This window comes from Lathamus discolor, chromosome 2, assembly GCF_037157495.1.
Source record: "Lathamus discolor isolate bLatDis1 chromosome 2, bLatDis1.hap1, whole genome shotgun sequence".
Classification (NCBI taxonomy): domain Eukaryota; kingdom Metazoa; phylum Chordata; class Aves; order Psittaciformes; family Psittacidae; genus Lathamus; species Lathamus discolor.
Genome location: NC_088885.1, coordinates 50631104 through 50652027, shown reverse-complemented (window position 1 = coordinate 50652027; position 20924 = coordinate 50631104). Strand labels below are relative to the sequence as shown.

The window sequence follows — 20924 nt, the reverse complement described above, 5'->3', positions numbered from 1 at the left end:
GGAATGGGTTGCCCAGGGAAGCTGTGAATGTTCCATCCCTGGTGGCGTTCAAGGCCAGGTTGGACAGAGCCTTGGGTGAGATGGTTTAGTGTGAGGTGTCCCTGCCCATGGCAGAGGGGTTGGAACTAGATGATTTCAAGGTCTTTTCCAACCCTAACTATTCTATAATTCTATATTGCAACTAAGGATATTAGGGTCAAATCACACTTTTACTGAGATGGCTGAAAAATATCCATACACTGTTAAGGTATTTTAAACACTGCTTATCTGGAAATCCCACATACAAGCTAAGTTTGATGCAGTGGTTTAAAATATAGAAGAACTCAATCCACTGATTCCAAGGATATTCCATTATTGGAAGTGCTTTGCTCAGGCTACTAAACTATGAAGTCCAGCAACAGATGGAGATGTTAATTTATTGTCATAAGCCAAATAATCTAGAGGAGGGGTTAAAAATACTAGGCACCGAAAACTGGAAAAGAGAACACATAATATGTCAAAAGGCAATATTTTTTTATCTTTTCTCCCCACCAATATGTTTCTCTCTGCTTAATAGTGCTACTGTTGTTTCAGAAAATAAAGGGAGCCGTAAAAGAGGAATCATTTAAAGAATACAAAACTGCCTTTTCACCTTTTGACTGTATTTTACTCTGCAGGGAATAAATTTGGTTTGTGCTTGTGACAGGTTCCTTTTTCACAATGGATTTCATTGCTTGCTTTAACTGAATGTACAAATGTAACTTAGTGTGACTCTGAGCTAATGTTGTACCAGCAGTACTGTGAAAAATGGCTGTGTAATGTACAATGTTGGTTTTTTCTTTTAAACAGAACATGCATTTGCAGTAACTCACTATAAGCCAGATACTACTAGCCTTCCTCCTGCCCTTAACAGCTCAGCAAGCTAGCTGAGTAAATACTTCCAAAAGCAGTTCCACACCAGTGCAAGGCAGACTTTAACTTCAATAATTAACTATCATCTTCCTGATGCTTCAAGCATTCACAGTGAGTGCACAACAACCCACATCAGGAACATTAACTGCATAAACTAAAAGAAAACAAGAGAAGATGCAGGCTGAATGATATTTTGCCCCCAAGGAGAGAAGCAGCTTCTGAAGTTTAGGGTCATATCCTCTCCAACCCTTTCTCTCCCCTCAGGCACCAAGGCAAGATGCACACTGGCACTTAACAGCTGGTGCTCCTGATTAGCAGATCTCAAGGGGTTAAAGTGTTTGCCCTTAGATAGGTGCATAAGCTGAGTATCCAGCATGTCATAAAACCATGGGTAAAAGTTGAATTGCCTTTTCCTCCTGCAATGAATAAAGAACAAGACAAATGATGCTGCAATAGGCTCCATGAGGTGACCAGCAGAGTGCAATATTTAAAATCATCATAAATTACGTAATGTTAGTTTTATGACTTAATAGTGAAATCTTCCTTCTCTTCTCCTTCCCTTAAACATGGCAGGGGACATATTTTGCAAAGCATGAAACACATGAGAAATTCTCTGTGGAGGATAATCCAGAATCGGCACATTGTGATGGTACAGGAATAGGACAGACAAAGTTTGTCAACAGGGGTAATATCTTTTAATATATCAGCTGTGAAGGAAAAATGAAGGCATTAAAAGTGTTTGTCAGGTTTATCAAACTACGGAGCTTGTGCGCCCAAAAACGTGCTGGGTTTATTTTCTTTTTCAGTTATAAGAACAATCAGCATTTGTTACGTAAATGTATGAAAATTTTGGCTTAATTAAGGTAAGCTTTGAGAGTTTAGCTTTACGCAATAGGCTTGAACATACTTGCATTGAAAGCAAAGTCAAAAGTCCTATTTTATACATTACTAATGAAACTGCAGCAGTAGATTCTGTGAGACTGATAGAATTTTATATTAAAGCACTGCATTAAAAGGAATATTTTAGATTCTAGAGGCTCTGAATTTTCTGTGTATTTATAAAAATAAAATGATCCTTAAATACTTCATCAAAGCCGTTATTTGTGGGGGGTTTCTTTTTAAATAACCCAAACTGAAGAGTTTTCTTTGTGAATGTTCTGCAAATACACATCACTCATGAATATTAAATTAAAAAGGATTTTTCTAGCTGGGAACAACTTTCAGATCTACCGGCATATATTCTCAAAAAGATATGATTATAACTCCACATAACTGCTATAATTTTGTTAATGCGAGTCCTGAAGGATGGCTATGTTTAGATACATTTGAATTTTCTTCCAGGCTGAGACTCTGACTTCCTGCAACATGCTGGTTAAATCATTAAATTCACCCTATGTTTCACACCATCATTTATAAAATGAACCATTTTTTTCCCACCTAGTAAGTCGTTATGAAGGCAAATCCGTTAATGGTTACAAGGTACTTGGACACTAGAGAGGTGAGGACCTAGATAGATACTCTATTTTTTTTTTCCCAATACCCTTTGCACCTTTCTCAGCCCTCTTTCTGTCCCCCTTGATCATAAAGTGATCACAAAGCCGAATATATGATGTAGGAGTCTTGATGAGCTGTTGTAAATGGGGGATTATTAGCACTGTTGCCATTTCTCCTTGAGATGATGATGATCTGTGTGGCAATAAACATTTGCCCCAGCAGAAAAAAATGGAGCACTAAGGGGAATACAGAAATGACCTGTGAAGTGCCTTTCTTTTCGCAACAGGAAGTATTCAAAACCATTCTAGTCAAATATTACCTGCTTAATGCATTTTTTTTTTATATTTAGTATATTGTATGGATTTTGAATTAGGCCTTGAAGGGCAAAGGGACTTGTTAGGTCAGATTGAAACCCATCTTGTTATAATCTTGATGGAAGAGTCCCTAATACAGTTCTTTCTGCTGACGTTGCTAGAAGCTGAAAAAGATGTAATTAATACTTGGAAGATGCTGCTGATGGGCAGCCTTTTAGCCTCAGAATCATGTGCAGCACAGTATTCACAGGCAATTGGGACCGCCACAGAAGAATCACTTGTAATACTATGAAATACAAAAATACACGTGAGAAAGAAAATTAGGGCAAAAAAAAAAAGCATCAGCAAGGACGGTGAGCTGTCTCATCACAGCGTGTCTGTGTTTAGGAAGAATACAAGTGTTTTTCATGTTTGGGTGATGACTGCATGACTCATGCCTAAAAATGATGCTTCATGGTCAAAGCAAACTCATGCACAACAGCTTTACGCTGCCTTTCTTCCCTCCCAGTGTGTGTACTCTGACAAACAGGCTTTCTTGCGTTTACAGTGCGGCATTTTCTGCCCCTTTTCTGCATTCAGCTTTGCCTTAGCAAAATGGTGGTGAACTGTGGAAACTGAAGGAAAGAAACGTCCTAAAGGACAGTCAGCGACTAGATCCAGGCCTGCCAGGAGCCCAACACATGAAAGAGGCCCAATCTATACTGGTGGCTCTGGTAGCGTATAGAAAGAGAAGTGGCCCTGATTTACCTCTGGGGCATTTGGAGGTAAATAAGTACTCATGGACTATTACACTGCCATTGCCAAGCTGTTTCCAGTACCCAAGCTAGCTGGACGTAGCACAGATATGTTACAGATTTGCAATGATCCTAAAGCCCTAGATGCCTCCAGGTTCCCACTGACAGCTTCTAAAGGATGGCTTCTGTAGCTGCTCCAGCAAGTGTCTGCCCCATTGAGCACTTAATGTTGCAGCAAAACATTTAATCACACCATATGAGGGGCAAACTCAATCTGATTAAAGAAGAAAGGGTCATAACTAGGGGGGGTGTAACACCACTTCTTCACTGACCATTAGTTTTAATGGCATACCGGTAATATTTACTAACCAGCTTAGTCTCAAAGGCCCAGCCTCATCTCATCTACTCCAGCCATCCTTGAAGTTCGAATCGAAGTTAGTAGTTTCCTCTCTCAACAGCTAAGAGAAAGAGGGGAGGCTCTGATGGGCAATTCATTTGCCTGAGAATTATCCTCCAGGGGTGCGTATCATTCTCTACTGATGACTGAGGAGACCTAGACAACTAGGTTAGGTGAGATGCTTAATGTTACATGTTTTATATGGCTGAAGTTAGATGGAATGAACCTGGCTTGAAAAGAACTGAGTTTCTACTCTGTATTTAGGGCTCACAAATACTAGAATTCACCAAATATAATGGTGTTTGAGATCTGTGTTTTGTGTCTGTTTCTTTCCCTTCTTCCCTCACCTCCCCAGTTTGGCAATTCTGAAGGCCATGACAAAAGGAAAAGCAAAATGGAACCATAATGAAAAGATAAATCAGTTGCAGTATAGTGTAGGGAAGGCCACAGAAGTGAAAAACACATTGTAAGAGTAACTGCTGTTTGTACAGTGCTCTGCTGTGAAGAAACAAGAGTATTTTCTTCCTTCGACTTGCATTGTCCGAGTGCCCACTAAATACAAACACTTGTAAATATTAAGAGTTAAAAAGGGATCTGAACAACAGCTAGAAACTACAAGAATAAAAGCAATTTTCATTTGTAGTTACCCAGATGTCTGCTGCTGTAGCTGCTGGAGTTCTACTATTGGCCAGGTGGATCATTTAATGCATTTCATGGAAAGAGGAAAAAAAGCATCAGCAAAAACCTAGTGAGGGGCACACTTTTAAAGATAACAAAAAAGATAAATGTATTCAGGCTGGCATTTTCATTAAAACCTTATTCTGTCTCTGAGATGAACAAAATCTGTGTGCATCCATATATTTTGTGATCGAACCAACATACACCTGAATTAGTGAACTGCCTGTAATTTCAGACAAAATACGTGTCTCTATACACCTAACAATGACCCAAATTAAAATTTTGCTGCCTTTATCAGAAACCAAAAGAACCATAATGAAAAGAACACAATGGGAAAAGCAAGCATATAAATGGAGAAGAAATAAAAGTGAAGTAATGAAGATTATTGTGACACTGATATACACAGAGAGTATATATTATATAACATTACTGTTTACACATTTTATATTAATACTTGAAAACTGCATGTTACAAATGCAAGTGATATGGCTTTGTCAGTACACAATCCAAAGAAAGGTGATACTGAAGATGAAACACCTAGGGACAGCCTAACATTTTAAAAAATGCTTCACAAAACAATGCTTCTAAGCTTACGCTGCTTTTAACAGTCTTGCAGGGACAGAGATTCAATACTGACATGCCAGCCTTTAAGCTAATATCCTTTGTCATTGCAGAAAAAAACATGCAGAAACCACTCACTGTAACTGAATGCAAATGGATGCTAATTTGAGGACCAATCCCTCCTCACTTCCACTGTGCATGAGAATATGCAACATCACATTCTATACCATACAGGAATTGTTTTTCTTTTACATCTACATTCACTCCACGTCCCCAGAAGTTCAAAATAAAAGGAATATGCCTAAATTGCTACACGCATGAACTAGAAGTTAATGAGTTATATTCCATATGGGGCAAGATATCCCATAATCAACTATGGTCACTCCAGAAAATACCAGTGCACACATCTAAATCCAGCTTACATGTGCATGTACATACACATGCACACATACAAAGAGTATACATCTAGCAAGAATTACAGATGTGAAGCTACTGCCTACTTATAGGTGTTCCTCAGTACCAGCCCCCATAGAGTTCTATATGATTTTCTTCTTTTAGTACCTCTTCCAGAAACTACTGGTGAATTACCTGAAAGGCATTTTATCTCCACGTGCTCAATGTGAACAAAGTTAAGAATGACACTTCTAAAATGTGCCCCAATTGGCCCCCAAAAATCTCAGAGTCCTCTTTGCAAAATTTGAATCTCCATTACAAAGAACTCAGAAGTAGCTCACCCTCATGAATCTCATAACTTGTAAGAACTACATTTTACATTACTTTTATTTTACGTTGCACAATGGTGGCAATGCTTTCATAAAACAGTACATGGAGTGACCTGAATAAAAGATGCCATCACCACAGATGCATTCTTTAATGAAGTTTATACTTAAAAGTGACTAGGCTGGTGCAGCTATAGAACTTGTAGAATAATTACACTTTAGTTAGGTAATATACATTGTACCCTTTACAGCCAGAAGACTACCATCTGGTCAATTAAACACTTCTCTTCAAATCCGTCTATGGACTGCCACATGAGATTAGCTACAGAAAAAAAGTAGTTCTTCACTCTGCATATAAACCTCCTTTTCCAAACATTTGCCCAGCTGCTTCTCAAACTGATAGCACAGTACTTCTATGACCAGCTTTTCCACTTTTCCATATTCTAACCTACCCATTGTGTGAAAAAATGCCGCCCAAATTCCTTATCTGCTTGTCTCCTCCTTAGTTTCAGTCAATGACCTCTTGTTTTCAAATTAGTCACTATCTCAAGCTGCTTACTGACATCAATACATTCCTTTCAGGATCTTCTACTGCTCTATGGGGACCCCCCTTCGTGCTCCCTTTCCCAAGGAACAGCCCATGTCTGATCAGTCTTTCTTCACAATTCATTTGCCCCAAACCCTGGATAATTAGGGTTGCTTTCTACCACACTTTCCTAGTTCCATTTTTTTTTCTAATAAAATCCCCAGAACAGCAAATAACTCAAGAAATATGGCTCTTTCCCTGACTGTACAAAGACGAAAAAAGCCGAAGAAGTTATGTCAATAACTTGTTTGCTTTTTGTTTGAAATGTCTATATGCCATAAAGGAAACCTGCTAAAAATGCAGTCCATACAACATTAGGAAACATTAACCAACACCATCTTCCCCATGGTCACTATTTCATTTCACAACAGAAGCCAACAGAACGTGCAACATCTTTATCATTTGATGAACTAATAATCGATGACTCTCTAGTGTCAATGAGTCAAAACCTTACAGATTCATATGCCAAAATGTGTTTTACAAAGGAAATAAACACTGTTCTAAATAGTGAGAGTTTGCTGAGCATCCCAGGCTGGACCATAAAACACTGTCCTATACATTTGCTATACATTTTTGCATGTAGCTGGGGGCCCAGCTCTCATTGTGATTAATTATCTGCTGGGAAAGGCTGCAAGAATGAGCACTATTTGCCTAATTGTGTTTCCAGGGTAACTCATTACATAAAAGTTACAATACATAAATGAAGCTCATTTGAAAAAATAGCCTTATAACATATGATACGTTTACATGAACACTAACAACTTCCTTCAGAAATTGAAATAGCAACGGTTCAGATTTATATGCTTAGTATTATTGCTGCTTAGAACTGAGACAGTCTTGTGGATAGCACAATAGTGCACAAAGCAGACCTTAATTTTTTGGTTTCACCAACCTGCATTTTTTTTCTTTTTCCCAGAGATAATAATCTGTCTCACCCAAACCTTGAAGACCAGCAACATGATCAATTCAAACTGAGAACATGAAAACAATTAATTTTTTTAAATCCTGATTTTTTTCTGCAGAATAACACCTCTTTCTAATTCCACTTTTTGTCCTTTTACCACACTTCCCCCAACCCCCCCCCCCAAAAAAAAAAAAAACCTACTCTCTCTTTTACACTGTATATTCTCCCAACACATGACACATAGTATGTTTTATTTTCATGGGAGAAGCTGGATCCTGGGCTGAAAAATATTCTCTTTTCCCCAAGAGCATGTCAGAAATAGTCTGCTCTGGACTTGTATCAGCACAACTGAACAATAGAATTTTCTCAGACTTTGCATAAGGACTCAAAAATAAGCAGATTGAATCCATTTTAACATGAATATGGGCGAGCATTTTCTTTCATAAAATCCTTTCAGAGATGAGCTAACCCCACAACTTCATTATGATTGTTAAATCCACACAGCAGATAAGCAAAACCTCAGCAAGGGTTCAGATTAGCCAAAATCATTTGATCACGATGAGTCAGAAGGCGAATTAAGGAATCTTTTGTTTTGCCTTAAAATGTCATGGTATAAACTGCATCTGCTCAGGAGCTGACTCACAAGACCCTCAGACAATAGGGTAGCGGGGGCAAGGGAAGGACTTGGGGAGATAACCTCTGCAGCCAGCCCAGGCCAGAGTGTGTGCACTCATCAATTATAATCCAAGCTTTTGAATGTGAGAGAATAAACCACTGGTTTGGCTCTGGTAAATCAAATCTTTTTGCTGGGTTTTAGAATTTGGAAAGCAAAAAGGACTTCGAAATTCATATTCGCCTCTCCTTTGACTCATCTCGTTCCAGCTAGTTCAAACACAAGAAAATAGACGGTCAGCAAACCCTAAGCAGCTGCTGGCTGGATTAATATCTAAAAATCAAACCATTATCTACACTATCCAAGCCTCTCAGTTCAGAAAAATGAAAGTGGGAAGACTCGTAATCTCATTTTTTTTTCTTTTTCATGCCAGAAACATTCAATAAAAATGTCTTGCAATATATGGAACTTTTAGTCACTACAATAAGCCTGCAGGAAAGACAAGAAATAAGAAAATTCTCAACTTTCCTCCAGATCGCACAAAAAGAAAAAACCTCATCAGCTCAGAGTTACTCTGAGCTTGGGGTGAGGAAGGAATATAAAGTAGAACTAAATCTAAATCAGCTTATCTTCCTTAGTTACAAAGAATCAAACTTTTAAATACATTGAGAACATTGAAATCCTCAGTAGAAATCAGCCTCAGAAAAACAGCCTCTGTCAAAAATTCAGCAAGCATTGTTATCTACAAAAACAATCCATTATAATTTTCCTCTATTTATTTAAATCATGGAAGTGCACATGAAGTTGAAATAAATCACTTCTTCTCACTCAAAACTGAACTTGTCTTAAGCTGTCTATCAAGGAAATGAGAGGTGACTTGGTGAATGTATTAAAATTGTAACACCCATGTAAAAATAGTATCGTAGTTAGATAGCTGTCATAGTTAAAACACATCAAATAGTACTTAAGCATGTTATTGTAAGGCCAGATTCAATACCACTTAGGTTTTGTTATTTCTGTGATAGGTATAGGGTCAGGGTCTTTTTAATTACTCTGCAGATGAATCTAGCAATAAAAATAATCATAGTAATAAACTACATGGTAAATAGCACAAAGTTACTGGAACAACTAAAGAAAAGGATACCCTTCCATTTAAAACTTTCTGCTGACACCACATAGGAATGATAGCACTGAATGGACACTGCTTTTCTTTGAGTGTTCCAGTATCTAATAAGATTATTTCATGTGGCTGTTTGGAGTGAACGCACAGATGCAATCACTACAGACAGTAATGACTGTAAGGACAGTAAGGACAGTGAAATTCATTAAAAATGCGACCCAACAGGAAATCCTTCCTGATGCTTGGCAGAGCCAGAGGGAGTCCCACAGGCCAGCTCTGTGTGGCTCCCAAAGGCAGAAAGGCGCTTGCTGAGCAAGAGCTCCTGCGAGCTCTATGTGAGCTCTTGTGTGTCCTCCCGCCAGCTCAACCCCCCAGGCACACCAAGGTGGCATTTCTACCCTCCATGCCCATTTTACTGTCCTGCAAGTGCACTGAAGTAGTGTGCATTGCTTTTTAAAACAGTCTTTACTGCTTTCTCAAAGGGGTTGAGACCATCACACTGATGTGGTGAGTGTCAAGCACAAAACCCTCCCCAACTTGATTTCTTTTCCCCTGCTTTACGCTTTAGGAAGAGGTCCCTTGCTGGTGGTTTTCAGCATCTAAAATAATAGGAGGGATGGCAACAGGCAAGACAGTTGAAGATATGAATTTATAACATGTTTAATAGACTAAGTATTAGCACTAATTCAATGAGCAGTAGAAGAAGAAATTGTAAATGACAAAGGCATTTACAGTTAACTGTCTAAGAGAATGCAGGGAAGTAAATCATTACATGAAAAAGGAGCTCCTTTTCTCGTCCTACCCTATTAAAAGCCTCACTACAGAGCCAAGGCATTTATTGATTGCTTTCGACTTTCCCACTGCCGAAACTAAGTACTCCTCTATTTACTTTAATTTAAAAATGCATTATTGTCTACTTTCTAATAAACCAGAGAGTGGAACAAGAAACTCAAATTATTCGAAGTTTATTCTTAAAAGTCCGGGTTTTTGGGTGGCGTGGTTTGTTTTTTTTTTTTGGTTTTTTTTTTTTTGAAAGACTGAAGGCCTTAATCCTTAAAAGCCTTTCTGAAAGAAATGTTACTAGATGCTGGCCTTGCAGCTGGGCCCAGATTGAAAGTGCACTTACATTTTTGTGTTTAGCGCTGAAGGACTCTGAAGTTAGCCCTCGCACTCCACATAAAAGCTTTGGAAAGGGCATTCTTTGCCACTTGTGCAATTCATTCTCTAAGAAAAGGAAATGGAAAGAAAGATTTCATGTCCAGGGCTTCAGGCCTTTGATCATTTGATGAACATTGGATCCTCAACCTGGGCCTCCAGCTTCTCAGGCCAGACAAAGAGGGCCCCGGCCGCACAGGCTGGGCCTCGGTTCCCGCCCGAACAAAACCTTTGGCGGCCGCACAGTGTGACAGCCTGGGAAAGGCCCACCTCAGCAGGGCTGAGATGCCCGCTCTGCCCTTTGATCTTTCATTTAAACCCCAGCCAAAGCACCAGGTCAGGGGATTTCGCATCGCACACCCCCATGGGCAGAGGGGAGCAGGTCAAGAACAAAATGGGGGTGACCAATCTCCAAAAAGCCCTGTGACGCCTTTCTCTGGCCAGTTTCACATGACTTGTCTGGCATTGTGAAGAGCTAAGCCCACACTTAAAATGGAATTTGACATTACATGGTACAATGGAGTCAATAAATGGCATTCTTCAGTGCTTTTACAACAAAGTCAACCCTCCCTTAAGTGGCTGAAAGCCCCAAGCTAGAAAATACTTCTATTTACTTCTTTATGCGAGTAAGTTGCATATACTTTAAATCTAGTTTTCATTACGGCTGATGACTGAAATGAGCCGAACAAACACCTAACAAAGGTCTACATTAATTTTACGAGGTGCCATTGCTTCAGTTTTTAAAGACTGGGCTGTCACGTGGTACATAACAAGCATTGGAAATATCTCCATATTCCTCCACAGACTGAAACCCTGTTTTCCAAAGAGCATCAAAAACCAATCTCATCCCACTGAAAAATTTATTTTCAGGATAGTGCTAAGGAGAAGGCAAACACACAATTTCTTTTAAGTTGAGCAGCCAGTTACACGTGATGCTCACAGGCAGAACATTCAGTCCATGTCTGATGAGACATGTTAACAGAATCTGGAGATAAAGAAAACACTAAACTCTTCTTTCTAAAGGGATAGGATGCCACTATATCCTACAGGGCTGGGACATGCAGGATGCAGTAGCTGATGACTGCGAAGCATGGAGCGTGTTTTTAAACTACATGTATAAATATGTCTGTGCTATAAGATTTTAAACAACTGTAAAGTGACTAGAACTCAAAGAATTAAATACCATTTCTCTCTATAAATTAATATACATTTTTACAATCAATACTTTTTCTTTAAATGCACATATCTGCATAATGCCAGATCAAGGTGTCTTAAGAACTCAGGTTAAGAAGTAAAAAAGGAAAAGTACTATTTTTTGTTTATCTTCAATCTCCTAAAATTTCTTTTCCTCTTAAAATGCAGTTCTATGAAACTGTGATACAAACATGGTCAAAGGAATGAAGAAGGGGTACAAAACATGAATGAAGTTGACTATTATGTGTTTTAACCTACACTCAGGTTAAAACACATAATAGTCTTTGAACACTCCCACTTTTTAGCCTCCTTCTTTTGAAGACAGTATCAGTATTAAAAATTTGGTTTAGTTCTAACATACAAAGATTATTTCAGGATATCTCAAGTACTTCCCACCATGAACCAGTTACCTATCAATAAAAAGTAAAGAAATGGCCCCAATCTCTAGAGAATTATAGACTTCATTTCCAAGAAGCAACAGTACGCATTTATGTGGACACATGATTTTCCACTTCATAAAGTTACATTTTAGAGACAAGGAAATTCAGAAACAGAAAAGTTTTAAAAATTGTTCAATACTGGACAGTGGCAGCACTAGGAACAGAGTGTTAGATGATTTATTTTCAGTCCTCTATCCTGTTCACTACAGTCCTCTTCCGCCTAAGAGAAAAATCTGTGCAGCACATGAGGCCCTGTCTGGTACCATCTCTTCTGGGCAAAAGAAAAGTAATGGTGTTTGACCATCATGGCTGGATAGGTGACAGAGGACTGGGCAACGCACATGAAGCAGCCTAGGACCTTACCCACTAAATAAGGATTACACAGTCCCAAGGTATCTTCTTCTAACACCTGTAATAACTATTTTAAATGATAAGTTAAAAAATTCAAGTACTTCTCAACAGCACAAAACCACCTGCTCATTCACAAAACATTTGCATTTGGGTTTGTTGTTTGAAATTGCTATGAAAATAAAACTTAAGAATGCTCAGGAAAGAGTACAATTTGCCTCTAATTTATTCTCAGATTTTCTGTGAATATTGCTCCCTGCGTTGTCATGGCAACACAAGCACATCTTTCAGTACCAAGGAAGTAACAAGCCTTTTGATTCTCACCTTTGGCCATTTTATTGAGAACCATGTCAATTAGAATGTAGGTTCCACTTCTTCCCGCACCATCACTGCCAACAGAAAAGGAAAAAGAAAAAAATAAAGCCTATCAATGTGCATCTAGACTTAACCTGAAGGCACCTGCCCTCAGTGTTATACTGTTACACATGAGGGAAGAGGAGAGAACAAGGGGCTAAAGCAGGATACTGAGGGAGGAGAGAAAGCTTGCACTGAATTAACACAAGCTATTTGTGGAAGATTAACTATTAGCCTGCACAGGTAACAGGACTCTGTTCTGACTTTTTTAAGCCAAGTTGTGCTTATGCAAGAAAAGCATTTTAAATAGCGGAAAAGTAACTAACCCTAAAACACGATACCATTTCTGTTCAAAAAGTGTACATATAATGAGCTTATAGTCACTTGTTTATGTGATCAAGAACCACAGAATAAGTTAGACCAGAACACTATCCAGAACATCCCACAATGTTGCTGATTGCATTTTTAACACAGTAGTCAGAGAGAATGTATATAAAGGCCTGCTCGAGAACCAAAACATTTGATTAATGAGGGACTTTTGATTACTGAGGGTAATCTGTCTTCACTATACATCACAAGAAGTTTGGTCTTTCTTTTTACGTTTCTCTTTAATTCTTTCTTAGTTGCAAAAACCAGAAAAAATATTGTGTAATTCCTAAGAAACAGCTTTAACTTTTGTTTGTACAATCAGCCCTTCCTCAGAGATGTGAGACCAAGCCTTGGGAGGGGGGAAGCTTCCTCATCTGAATGCAGCTTGTGTCCCTTTCAGAGAGCAATGTGTAATTGCCAGCGCGATGCTCTTTTAGAGCTGCTGTTAGCAAACATAATTAAGACTTTAAGTAAAAGCTTTTTTTCTTTCCCTCCCCAAAATTTTTACAAAGGTGCATGTGTGACCAATTAGACTGGTATGTAGTTTTATTAATTAAGCCATTATTTTTATTGATAGCTCAATTTGTGTACAAGAATTAATGAAAAGAAAAATAATAGAACAGCATGAAGCGTGTTATCACATTCTGTTTACAGGCAGGCTCTGAAACTTAATTTTTGTTAAGTCTCTGTAGACACAGGTTTTTTCACTTACTAGATCACTGCTTAGAGAAAAAGAGGTAACGGTAATAATTTTTTTTTATGTCTATGAAGGGAACAAAGACACAATCTTATTAGTTAAGCTGAATAATGAGAAACAAGGCAGTGATCAGGCCCAATAAAAACAAAAACTACTGAGCTGATAGTAGACATTTCCATTCATCACAGTAAGGAAAGAGAAAGAAACTTGAAGGCTCTTCATCCTGCATCAAATGTTTCTTTTCTCAGGCTTCCTGAGTGCAATGCAGACAAGCCTCCTCCAGAGCATTCACCTCTGCGGAGGGCCTCCTTGCAACCAGTGGAACCCTGCTCAGCCACACATGAGAAACGTATCCTTTCCCTCCTCACCCCCACCCAAAGTGGAGCGCCACATGTCAAACAACCTGACTCTTAGCAGGGCTGGTTTACTATCTTCCTTATCTATAAGAATATAATCAATAAATGAGTGCAAGATTCTCCTTAGAATCTCCAATGGCAAACCCAGTCATTAACATTATTATTATAAAGTGTTCCATTGGCCTGCCAATAGCTTTTGTGTGCATCTATCAGACTGTCAGGCCTAAAGATAAACTGTGCTTAAAGGATTACTCAGTCTCTGAGTAGGTTTTTACTCCCTGACATTGCTCTCCTCTTACTATGATCACTAATAGCAAGCAAAGAAGAAATAAAACATAATTGAATGTTAATAAAATAGACTAAACTGGGAGGGAATGCAAGCAAAGAGTATCATTTTGAAGGAGATTTATGAAATTGAAATGTTACTTGTGTTGGAAAGGGTGGCCATACATTAACAAGTCTTGGCACAACATCTATGAAATCATAGGAAAGGATTATTTTATTATGAAAACAGATCCCAACTATTAATTAGTATTAAAACCCAGCTGAATTACATGTAATACCTTCAGCCTACCTCACTATCCATTTAGTGATTCATCTAAAGCTTTAATTTGCACGTATTGTTTATGTCTATATTAAATTCTTACACATAAAAATCTCTCTAAAGCTATTTTAGAAATTGTACTTGCCTGCAATGAACAACTACTGGACAAGAGCGACCCCTGTAGCACTTGTTTACTTTTCTGAAACAAAACAGACACAAAAAATTAATTGAGCATATTACATACTGCTTCTTTTGCCAACTGTCAAAAATAAGCAAAAAGAAAAACCAAATATTGCAGACTTTAAAGAGTCAGGTTGATAATTTCCTTATATAATAAGCAGTTGTTACATACATAATCCTGTATCAAGTTTGCTTCTGCTCTGCTGCTGGAGAAATCCCAGAAAACATCCCATTATCGCTGTTGGCTAGGCAAAATAAATGAGCTGTTTTCTCAAATGTCTCATGTCTTAGCTCCAAAACTAAGATTATCTTGAGATGCTTTAATTTGCAAGCCAACTTTGAGTTCATGAGCTTGTTCAAAGAAATATTGAAGAGCATCAAACTGAATCCAAAGCTAAAAAGGCTATTCCAGCATACTTTGTACAGTATGTGCTGATTTGTCCAACCAGTTCTCTCCAGAAAGACAAATACCCACTCCTGAAAAGTTTCTCACAAAATTCTAAAATGTAATCTACTGTGGTAAAAATAACCAAACCCATCAGAAAGCTTTACTGCTTTGGTTCTGGTGCAGAAGTCTTATATTTTTACTATTTACACACTATTGTCTTTCACACCTTCCTGGTTATACATTCTCAGTGGCAAGAGAATCTATGTGAAATCAATCAATAAAAGTACAGCTACAGAACAGGTCTGCTGGTATGTAAATTCAATGAAGGAATTAACTGGTGCCGAAGCAAACCAAGATAGTCTAGGAATAGAGCCCACAACACTGGTTTAGATCTATTTAAATTGCCTCACAAAAAACAAAATCCCAAACTCTCTCTTCTCCTCTAGGATATATTTTGCATGTCAAGTATGTTACAAGCCCCCAAAACCATAAAATATGCACACATATGTTAACAAGACAAGCTGAGTAAAGGCTGAAATGGGAAAGCATTGCTCCAGGAAATCAAAACCTTTCATTCAATTTACTTGATGAGATATTTGAGTTTACTGGAGCTAGAAGGTTTCCTATAAAACCTTTTCATAGGGTAGCTTTCAAGGGGTGCCCAAACCCTCCAAGAGTTCCTAGCTCAGCAGTGTTATATAGGATCCTGACTGCTAAACTGAAGTGAGCTGCTGGAATTTGGCAACTGTGGTACAATGATATTATGAATTTTGAAGCATAACTAACCTACGGAATCATTTAGTTCTTGGCTGTTCATCTATTCACTAACATCTGTGCTGTGAAAACACGCATATATCTTTAAACATTGCTTACAGTATAGACTAAAGATGCCTAAACTTCTAAATCTGACAAGAAGTCAAGATACCTGGAACTCAACCCAAACAGGCCACAGAGATGTTGGTGTTGTCCCAAGAAGCTGTGTTTTCACATTCTGCTTTTTATTATTTAAGTTTCAAACCAAACTTGTTAACAATATTAAATTCATGCAATGATTCCATTTAAACATCAGAATTCAGGATTTTTTTCACAATTCTTACTCTTTCGCTTACTGATGTAAATCACACTTGCAGAGACATTCTGCCTCTATTTATATTCCTTGGATGTAAATAATTAATGCAGTAGAACAATGTTCTATGAAATAAGTGAGAAGGCATTGAGAAGCACCTGACTTTAGAAGTTAAATGGACCATTTACAATGTCCATAAATGCATGTACATGGAGGCACTACCAAGCAAAACTTCAGTGACTTAAGCTGCAGGAGAGTTTCCACATGAATGAACCATTCAGTTCTTGGTGATCATATCTGAGGATCTACTCCTTCTATACAGTATAAAGCCGGATATTAGTTTTTTGTATTGTACTGTAAATTATATTGGAAATATCTGCAACAGTGTCTGTCAAAATCGGTCTGCATTCTCCTATGTGCAGCTGGTCATCGTCCCATCCCCTCCACCCCCCATCATGTGCATTAGTAAAGAGTTGTTTCTGCATTTAAGGTATTAAATAAAAGCTAATAACTACAGAGGGGTATTTCCCATTTCTTTTTCTGCTTGTGTGGTTCCTTTGTTCCTTGTATGGCAACGGTAATAAGATATTTTCATGTTGTGACTAGCCATCTACCAAAGTCCTAATATAATTTCAATGAGAAACTCGATCTCAACCTATCAGTAAATCAGACCTCTCAGTAAATCAGACAGCCAGAGACACATGTTAGGGAAAGACACCTTATGTTTGTCAGTTTTATTGAAGGCGTTTCAAACATTTTCATTATCACACATTTCAGAAAACACATTATAACAAAGGGTTTCAATCCAGCTGGTTCATAGATTTGTCTATATATAGTTTATGAAAATATTTAGAAGTGCAGCAACGTCTCATTTCATTCTTAGTTCTGGCTAATGAGAGTGAGCTGAAAATTCATCAGTAAGCAAAGTTCTTAAATGTTGAAGAAAATATATATTATATATATATATACACATATACAGGAAGAATTAACTCAGAAAGAATGATTAGTAATACAAACCAACCCTTGGCTCATTGAGTGAAAAAGAAATCATCATGCAAACCATCAGCAAGCAAAGGTCAGAGGTCGTTAGAGGCTCAGAAAAGGGGTTTCCCACATTGTCCCTGCAGCAGAGTCACAGTTTCCAATGATCACTTTTGTGACTATGCAACTGGGCTCATATTACTAGCTGCAACATCACAAAAATGACACTGGCAACCGCTAATTAGCTGGCAAAATAAGAATTTGTCCATTTTTAAAGTGAGCAGTGTTAGTAAATGCCATTGCACACAGCGAGAAGTGATAGCATAGTAGATATATATTTTAAGCAAAGCCCTCACATGTGATGCTAATTATCTTTTAGCTTAGCAGTCCCTCTTTAAAGTGTAAATGTGCTCCCTCTGGGCTCGAGAAATATTTAATGACACATATCAGTGCATGACTAACAAGCTAGTCCAGAGCAATAATGATTGGTCTATTGTTCAAAATGAAATTAGGACTCCAGAAGCATTTAAAACTGACCAGTGGTTTCTGTAGTAGCCTCACCTCTCAGGGACTGTCTTTGGCACAGATTTTAAAAATATATAGAATAATCTCTTTTTTTGCAATTTGTACCTGTGTCATCAAAGTATGGTAGATAATTCTGCAAAGTTTAATGTATCTGCTAGATGCAAAATCATCTAAAACACTGTCTGATACATAGTAAGAGAAATGTAAGCTTTCAGTTTTCAAAGAGACTTATAAAATTTACTTAAATAAAAATTTTAAGGTCCATATTTCCACAGACTCTGGGCAAGGTAATTTTGGGAATCCAATTTTTCTTGGCGATGAATTATAAAAAAATAGAGGGTTGGTTATGTATATGCTTAATTTCATATATGTATGTGAATATATAAATATACACACATATCCATATATATATACAAACACACTGAATGCACATAAAAACATAGATAAGATTAAGAGAAATGAGAGCAGCCCCTTCCTTGCGCTACCTTACTATGAGTGTGGTAGCGCTATCAGACATTTATTGTGGGGCCTTTGTGACTCAGCTGTTGTAATTCAATGGAGTTTGTACTTTGAATAGGAAGCTTCAGGTGCAAAACATGGGTTGTACAAATGAATTCCAAATACATTATTTTAGCAATAGTGCATTAGGTTTTTGTCATTAAAAAAAAAATCAAATCAGCAAAGTCAGATGACCAAGAAAACTGAGACCAGCTATTGTGCATGACAAAATTCCTTTTCAGGAGGAATTTTACTATGCATTCAGTATTAGAGTTCATTGTACAAAATCTGCACGTAGCAAATGATTACAGTACCCTACCCTGGACTGTGAATACATATGAAATGAACACTCAGAATTCAATTAAATCTTAACAGGTTCATTCTCATACTGGCTTCAAATACAAAGAATGGCAGCTCCACTACTTTTCTCACCTAGTTATCGTTTTTTAAAGTATTGCACAACATTTCTTCAATATGGCTATTTAACCCTTATATGATGTCACTCTAAGAAGTACTTTCTTGGAGATGTGAACTCTGACTTTCTGGAGATCTAATCCTGAAGTTCATGCAGGGACCTCAATTCTTACTGAAGCAACTCAAGAGTTGAGGTGTTCCGAACTTCAGATGTCCTGGCTGTACAGGCTCATTTATAGTCTAGTTAGAATTCCTAGCAGCTTTCCTACTAACTTCAGAAAGAGTAAAATCAGATGCTGTGTTGGCTCTGCGCTGCAGCCTCACACAGCTTAATGGAACCAGTTCAGATTTTCTTCTACAGAAATTCACAACAGGCAACTTCCTCGGTACCAAAGCAAAGGGAAATCAACCTATAAAAATCACAGTAAAGTTTGAACCCAGAGAAGAAAACCTTGAAAATTCAATTACAGTTTCAACTCCATCCTATGGCTGTGCTTCATTCCTTCACAATTTCTTTTGTGTTGCTACTGTGTAGCATAAGCTTTATATTCTTACCTAGCCATTGCTCCTAGTGATGCAGTACAGCTGTATTGTTACTTGACCTGCACCACGTGAGATGTCTCTCTGCTTTGTAGAGCCTTGTAATATCTATGAGGATACTGATGGATGAAGGGTGGCATTTAGTCCTAAATTTTTAAGGGTAAAATTTTGCCAACAGAGAACTGTACAAACAGCTCCCTTTGGATATACGCCAGCTTCTCCCCCTTAGGTGCAGATGCGTAAATCCGACTGGCATCAGCCAGAGCTCCCAGCACATATTGAAAGAAGTTTGGACCTTTTGAGCACTGAGCCCCTTCTAATCACTTTGGGGGGTTGTAGGTGATATTGTAGTACAGAGATGAAAACATGCGATCCCACAGGCTGCTTATGGATTGAGAACCAACTCCCCAAACCTCCCAGAGATTCATTAGTCATAAGCGCATTGCTGTGGATTAGCTGATACACGCTAACACCTACACATGAGGCACTGGGCACAGTTTGCAATCAAATGAAGATTATTTCGGACCAGTATTTATCATGCATGGCTTTCATTTTCAAATTAAAATTTAGATAGGCACAGCAAACATTAGAGAAGGTGGCAAGGACTTTCACAGGTTTTGCCTTTGTATATTTGTATTTTAAAGCCACGTTGACTTTCTTGAAAATTCCAGAGGGTACGCTTTGTCAATACTTTCATCTGCTTTCTCAAATTTCCACCCTCTTGCAGCCAAAGAAGGTCTACAGACCTTACTGTTTGATCCTTATGAGCAAACGCTCTCATGGCAATGCTGTTATTGCCATATGACTCCATTGTGATTTTTTCTTTTCTCAAGCATGCTTACACTACATAATTTGCAAGATTCCTGCAAGTATCTTAGGGGAGCCACACAAAAAGCCTGGAAGTTGCAGAATGGATAAATACTTGGAAAGCAAAGAAATACAGAAGCACTGAAGAGCTGAACGAAGGGAGAAAAGCTATCTACCTCTAAATGGGAAATGAGTATGTCCTAAAACCAGGCAACATCTATGTGTGAAAAAACATTATACATCAACCTACTGCAGATTTTTGTGTTAGTTTAGCATTGTGGCATCACAGGCTGAGGACTCCCTTTTCAAACCAGAAATATTTAAAGGACAAGTAAAAGGACTAGTTTATTCCTCAGATCTGTATGGTCTTAAACAAACTATAATACTTCGTGCTTTACCTGCGGAAATCTAGAAGTGATCTTGTGGAAGCAGGAACCCTCTGATCATTCCAGCTGAGGAAGTGGAACTGTGTCACTGTGCGTGTCTCGTTTGTCTGCAGGTTCTTCAGGTAGAAGCTCCTCACAAGGAAATCCTCGCACCAGATGTGCTCAGAGACAAGGTTTACCTACACCCCACAGGAAGAAACAGACAGAGATCAGCAATTTCAGTTTGCAAGCCACACATTCAGGATTGCAGGTATAAGACGTCTGAAATGAAGGAACTGCATGGGTTTTACTATCATTAGTAAATTGGCCAGTGCTGGGAAAATATTTTTGATTTAGCAGTCAATGTAGTTGTCAGGAAGGGGTCAGCTGCCATTGCTGTTTTATTGAAAACATAAGAAAAATTCTTGACAGTCTTAATGAAAAAGGAAAAAATCACAAAACTGAAACTTTATATTTTTATGTGAATACAAAAGACACTGCCTGAAAATGTGTTAGAATCCAGTTGCTTTCTACTCAGAAATGTCCACAATGCACTGCCCAGACCACTCTCAGAGGTCTTAAAAATCTGCGTTGAATTCATATGAGAAGTGAAAAGTCAGTTTCTTCTGCTATGTAGAAAAATAAGCATTAAAAAAATGCAGGTTATTTGCAGAGCTCATCTTTTCTGAAAA

General features: G+C 38.1%; 1 protein-coding gene across 10 annotated transcripts in view; it reads right to left on the bottom strand.

Annotated features, from left to right (window-relative positions):
- The window catches only part of PTPRN2 (protein tyrosine phosphatase receptor type N2), a 667916-nt gene that overhangs the window by 14513 nt on the left and 632479 nt on the right, over positions 1-20924 (bottom strand). For 9 of the 10 annotated variants that reach the window (XR_010609958.1, XM_065666790.1, XM_065666798.1 and 6 more), the window contains 3 exons: positions 20266-20432; positions 14614-14667; positions 12473-12537 (listed from right to left, as the gene is read on the bottom strand). Coding sequence is in view for 9 of the 10 variants with exons in the window: in XM_065666790.1 (XP_065522862.1) it covers positions 12473-12537; positions 14614-14667; positions 20266-20432 (286 nt within the window). In the remaining variant the exon portion in view is untranslated. Of the gene's footprint in view, positions 1-10137; positions 10236-12472; positions 12538-14613; positions 14668-20265; positions 20433-20924 lie in introns of all 10 variants that reach the window. The other variant, XM_065666792.1, reaches the window with a different exon arrangement.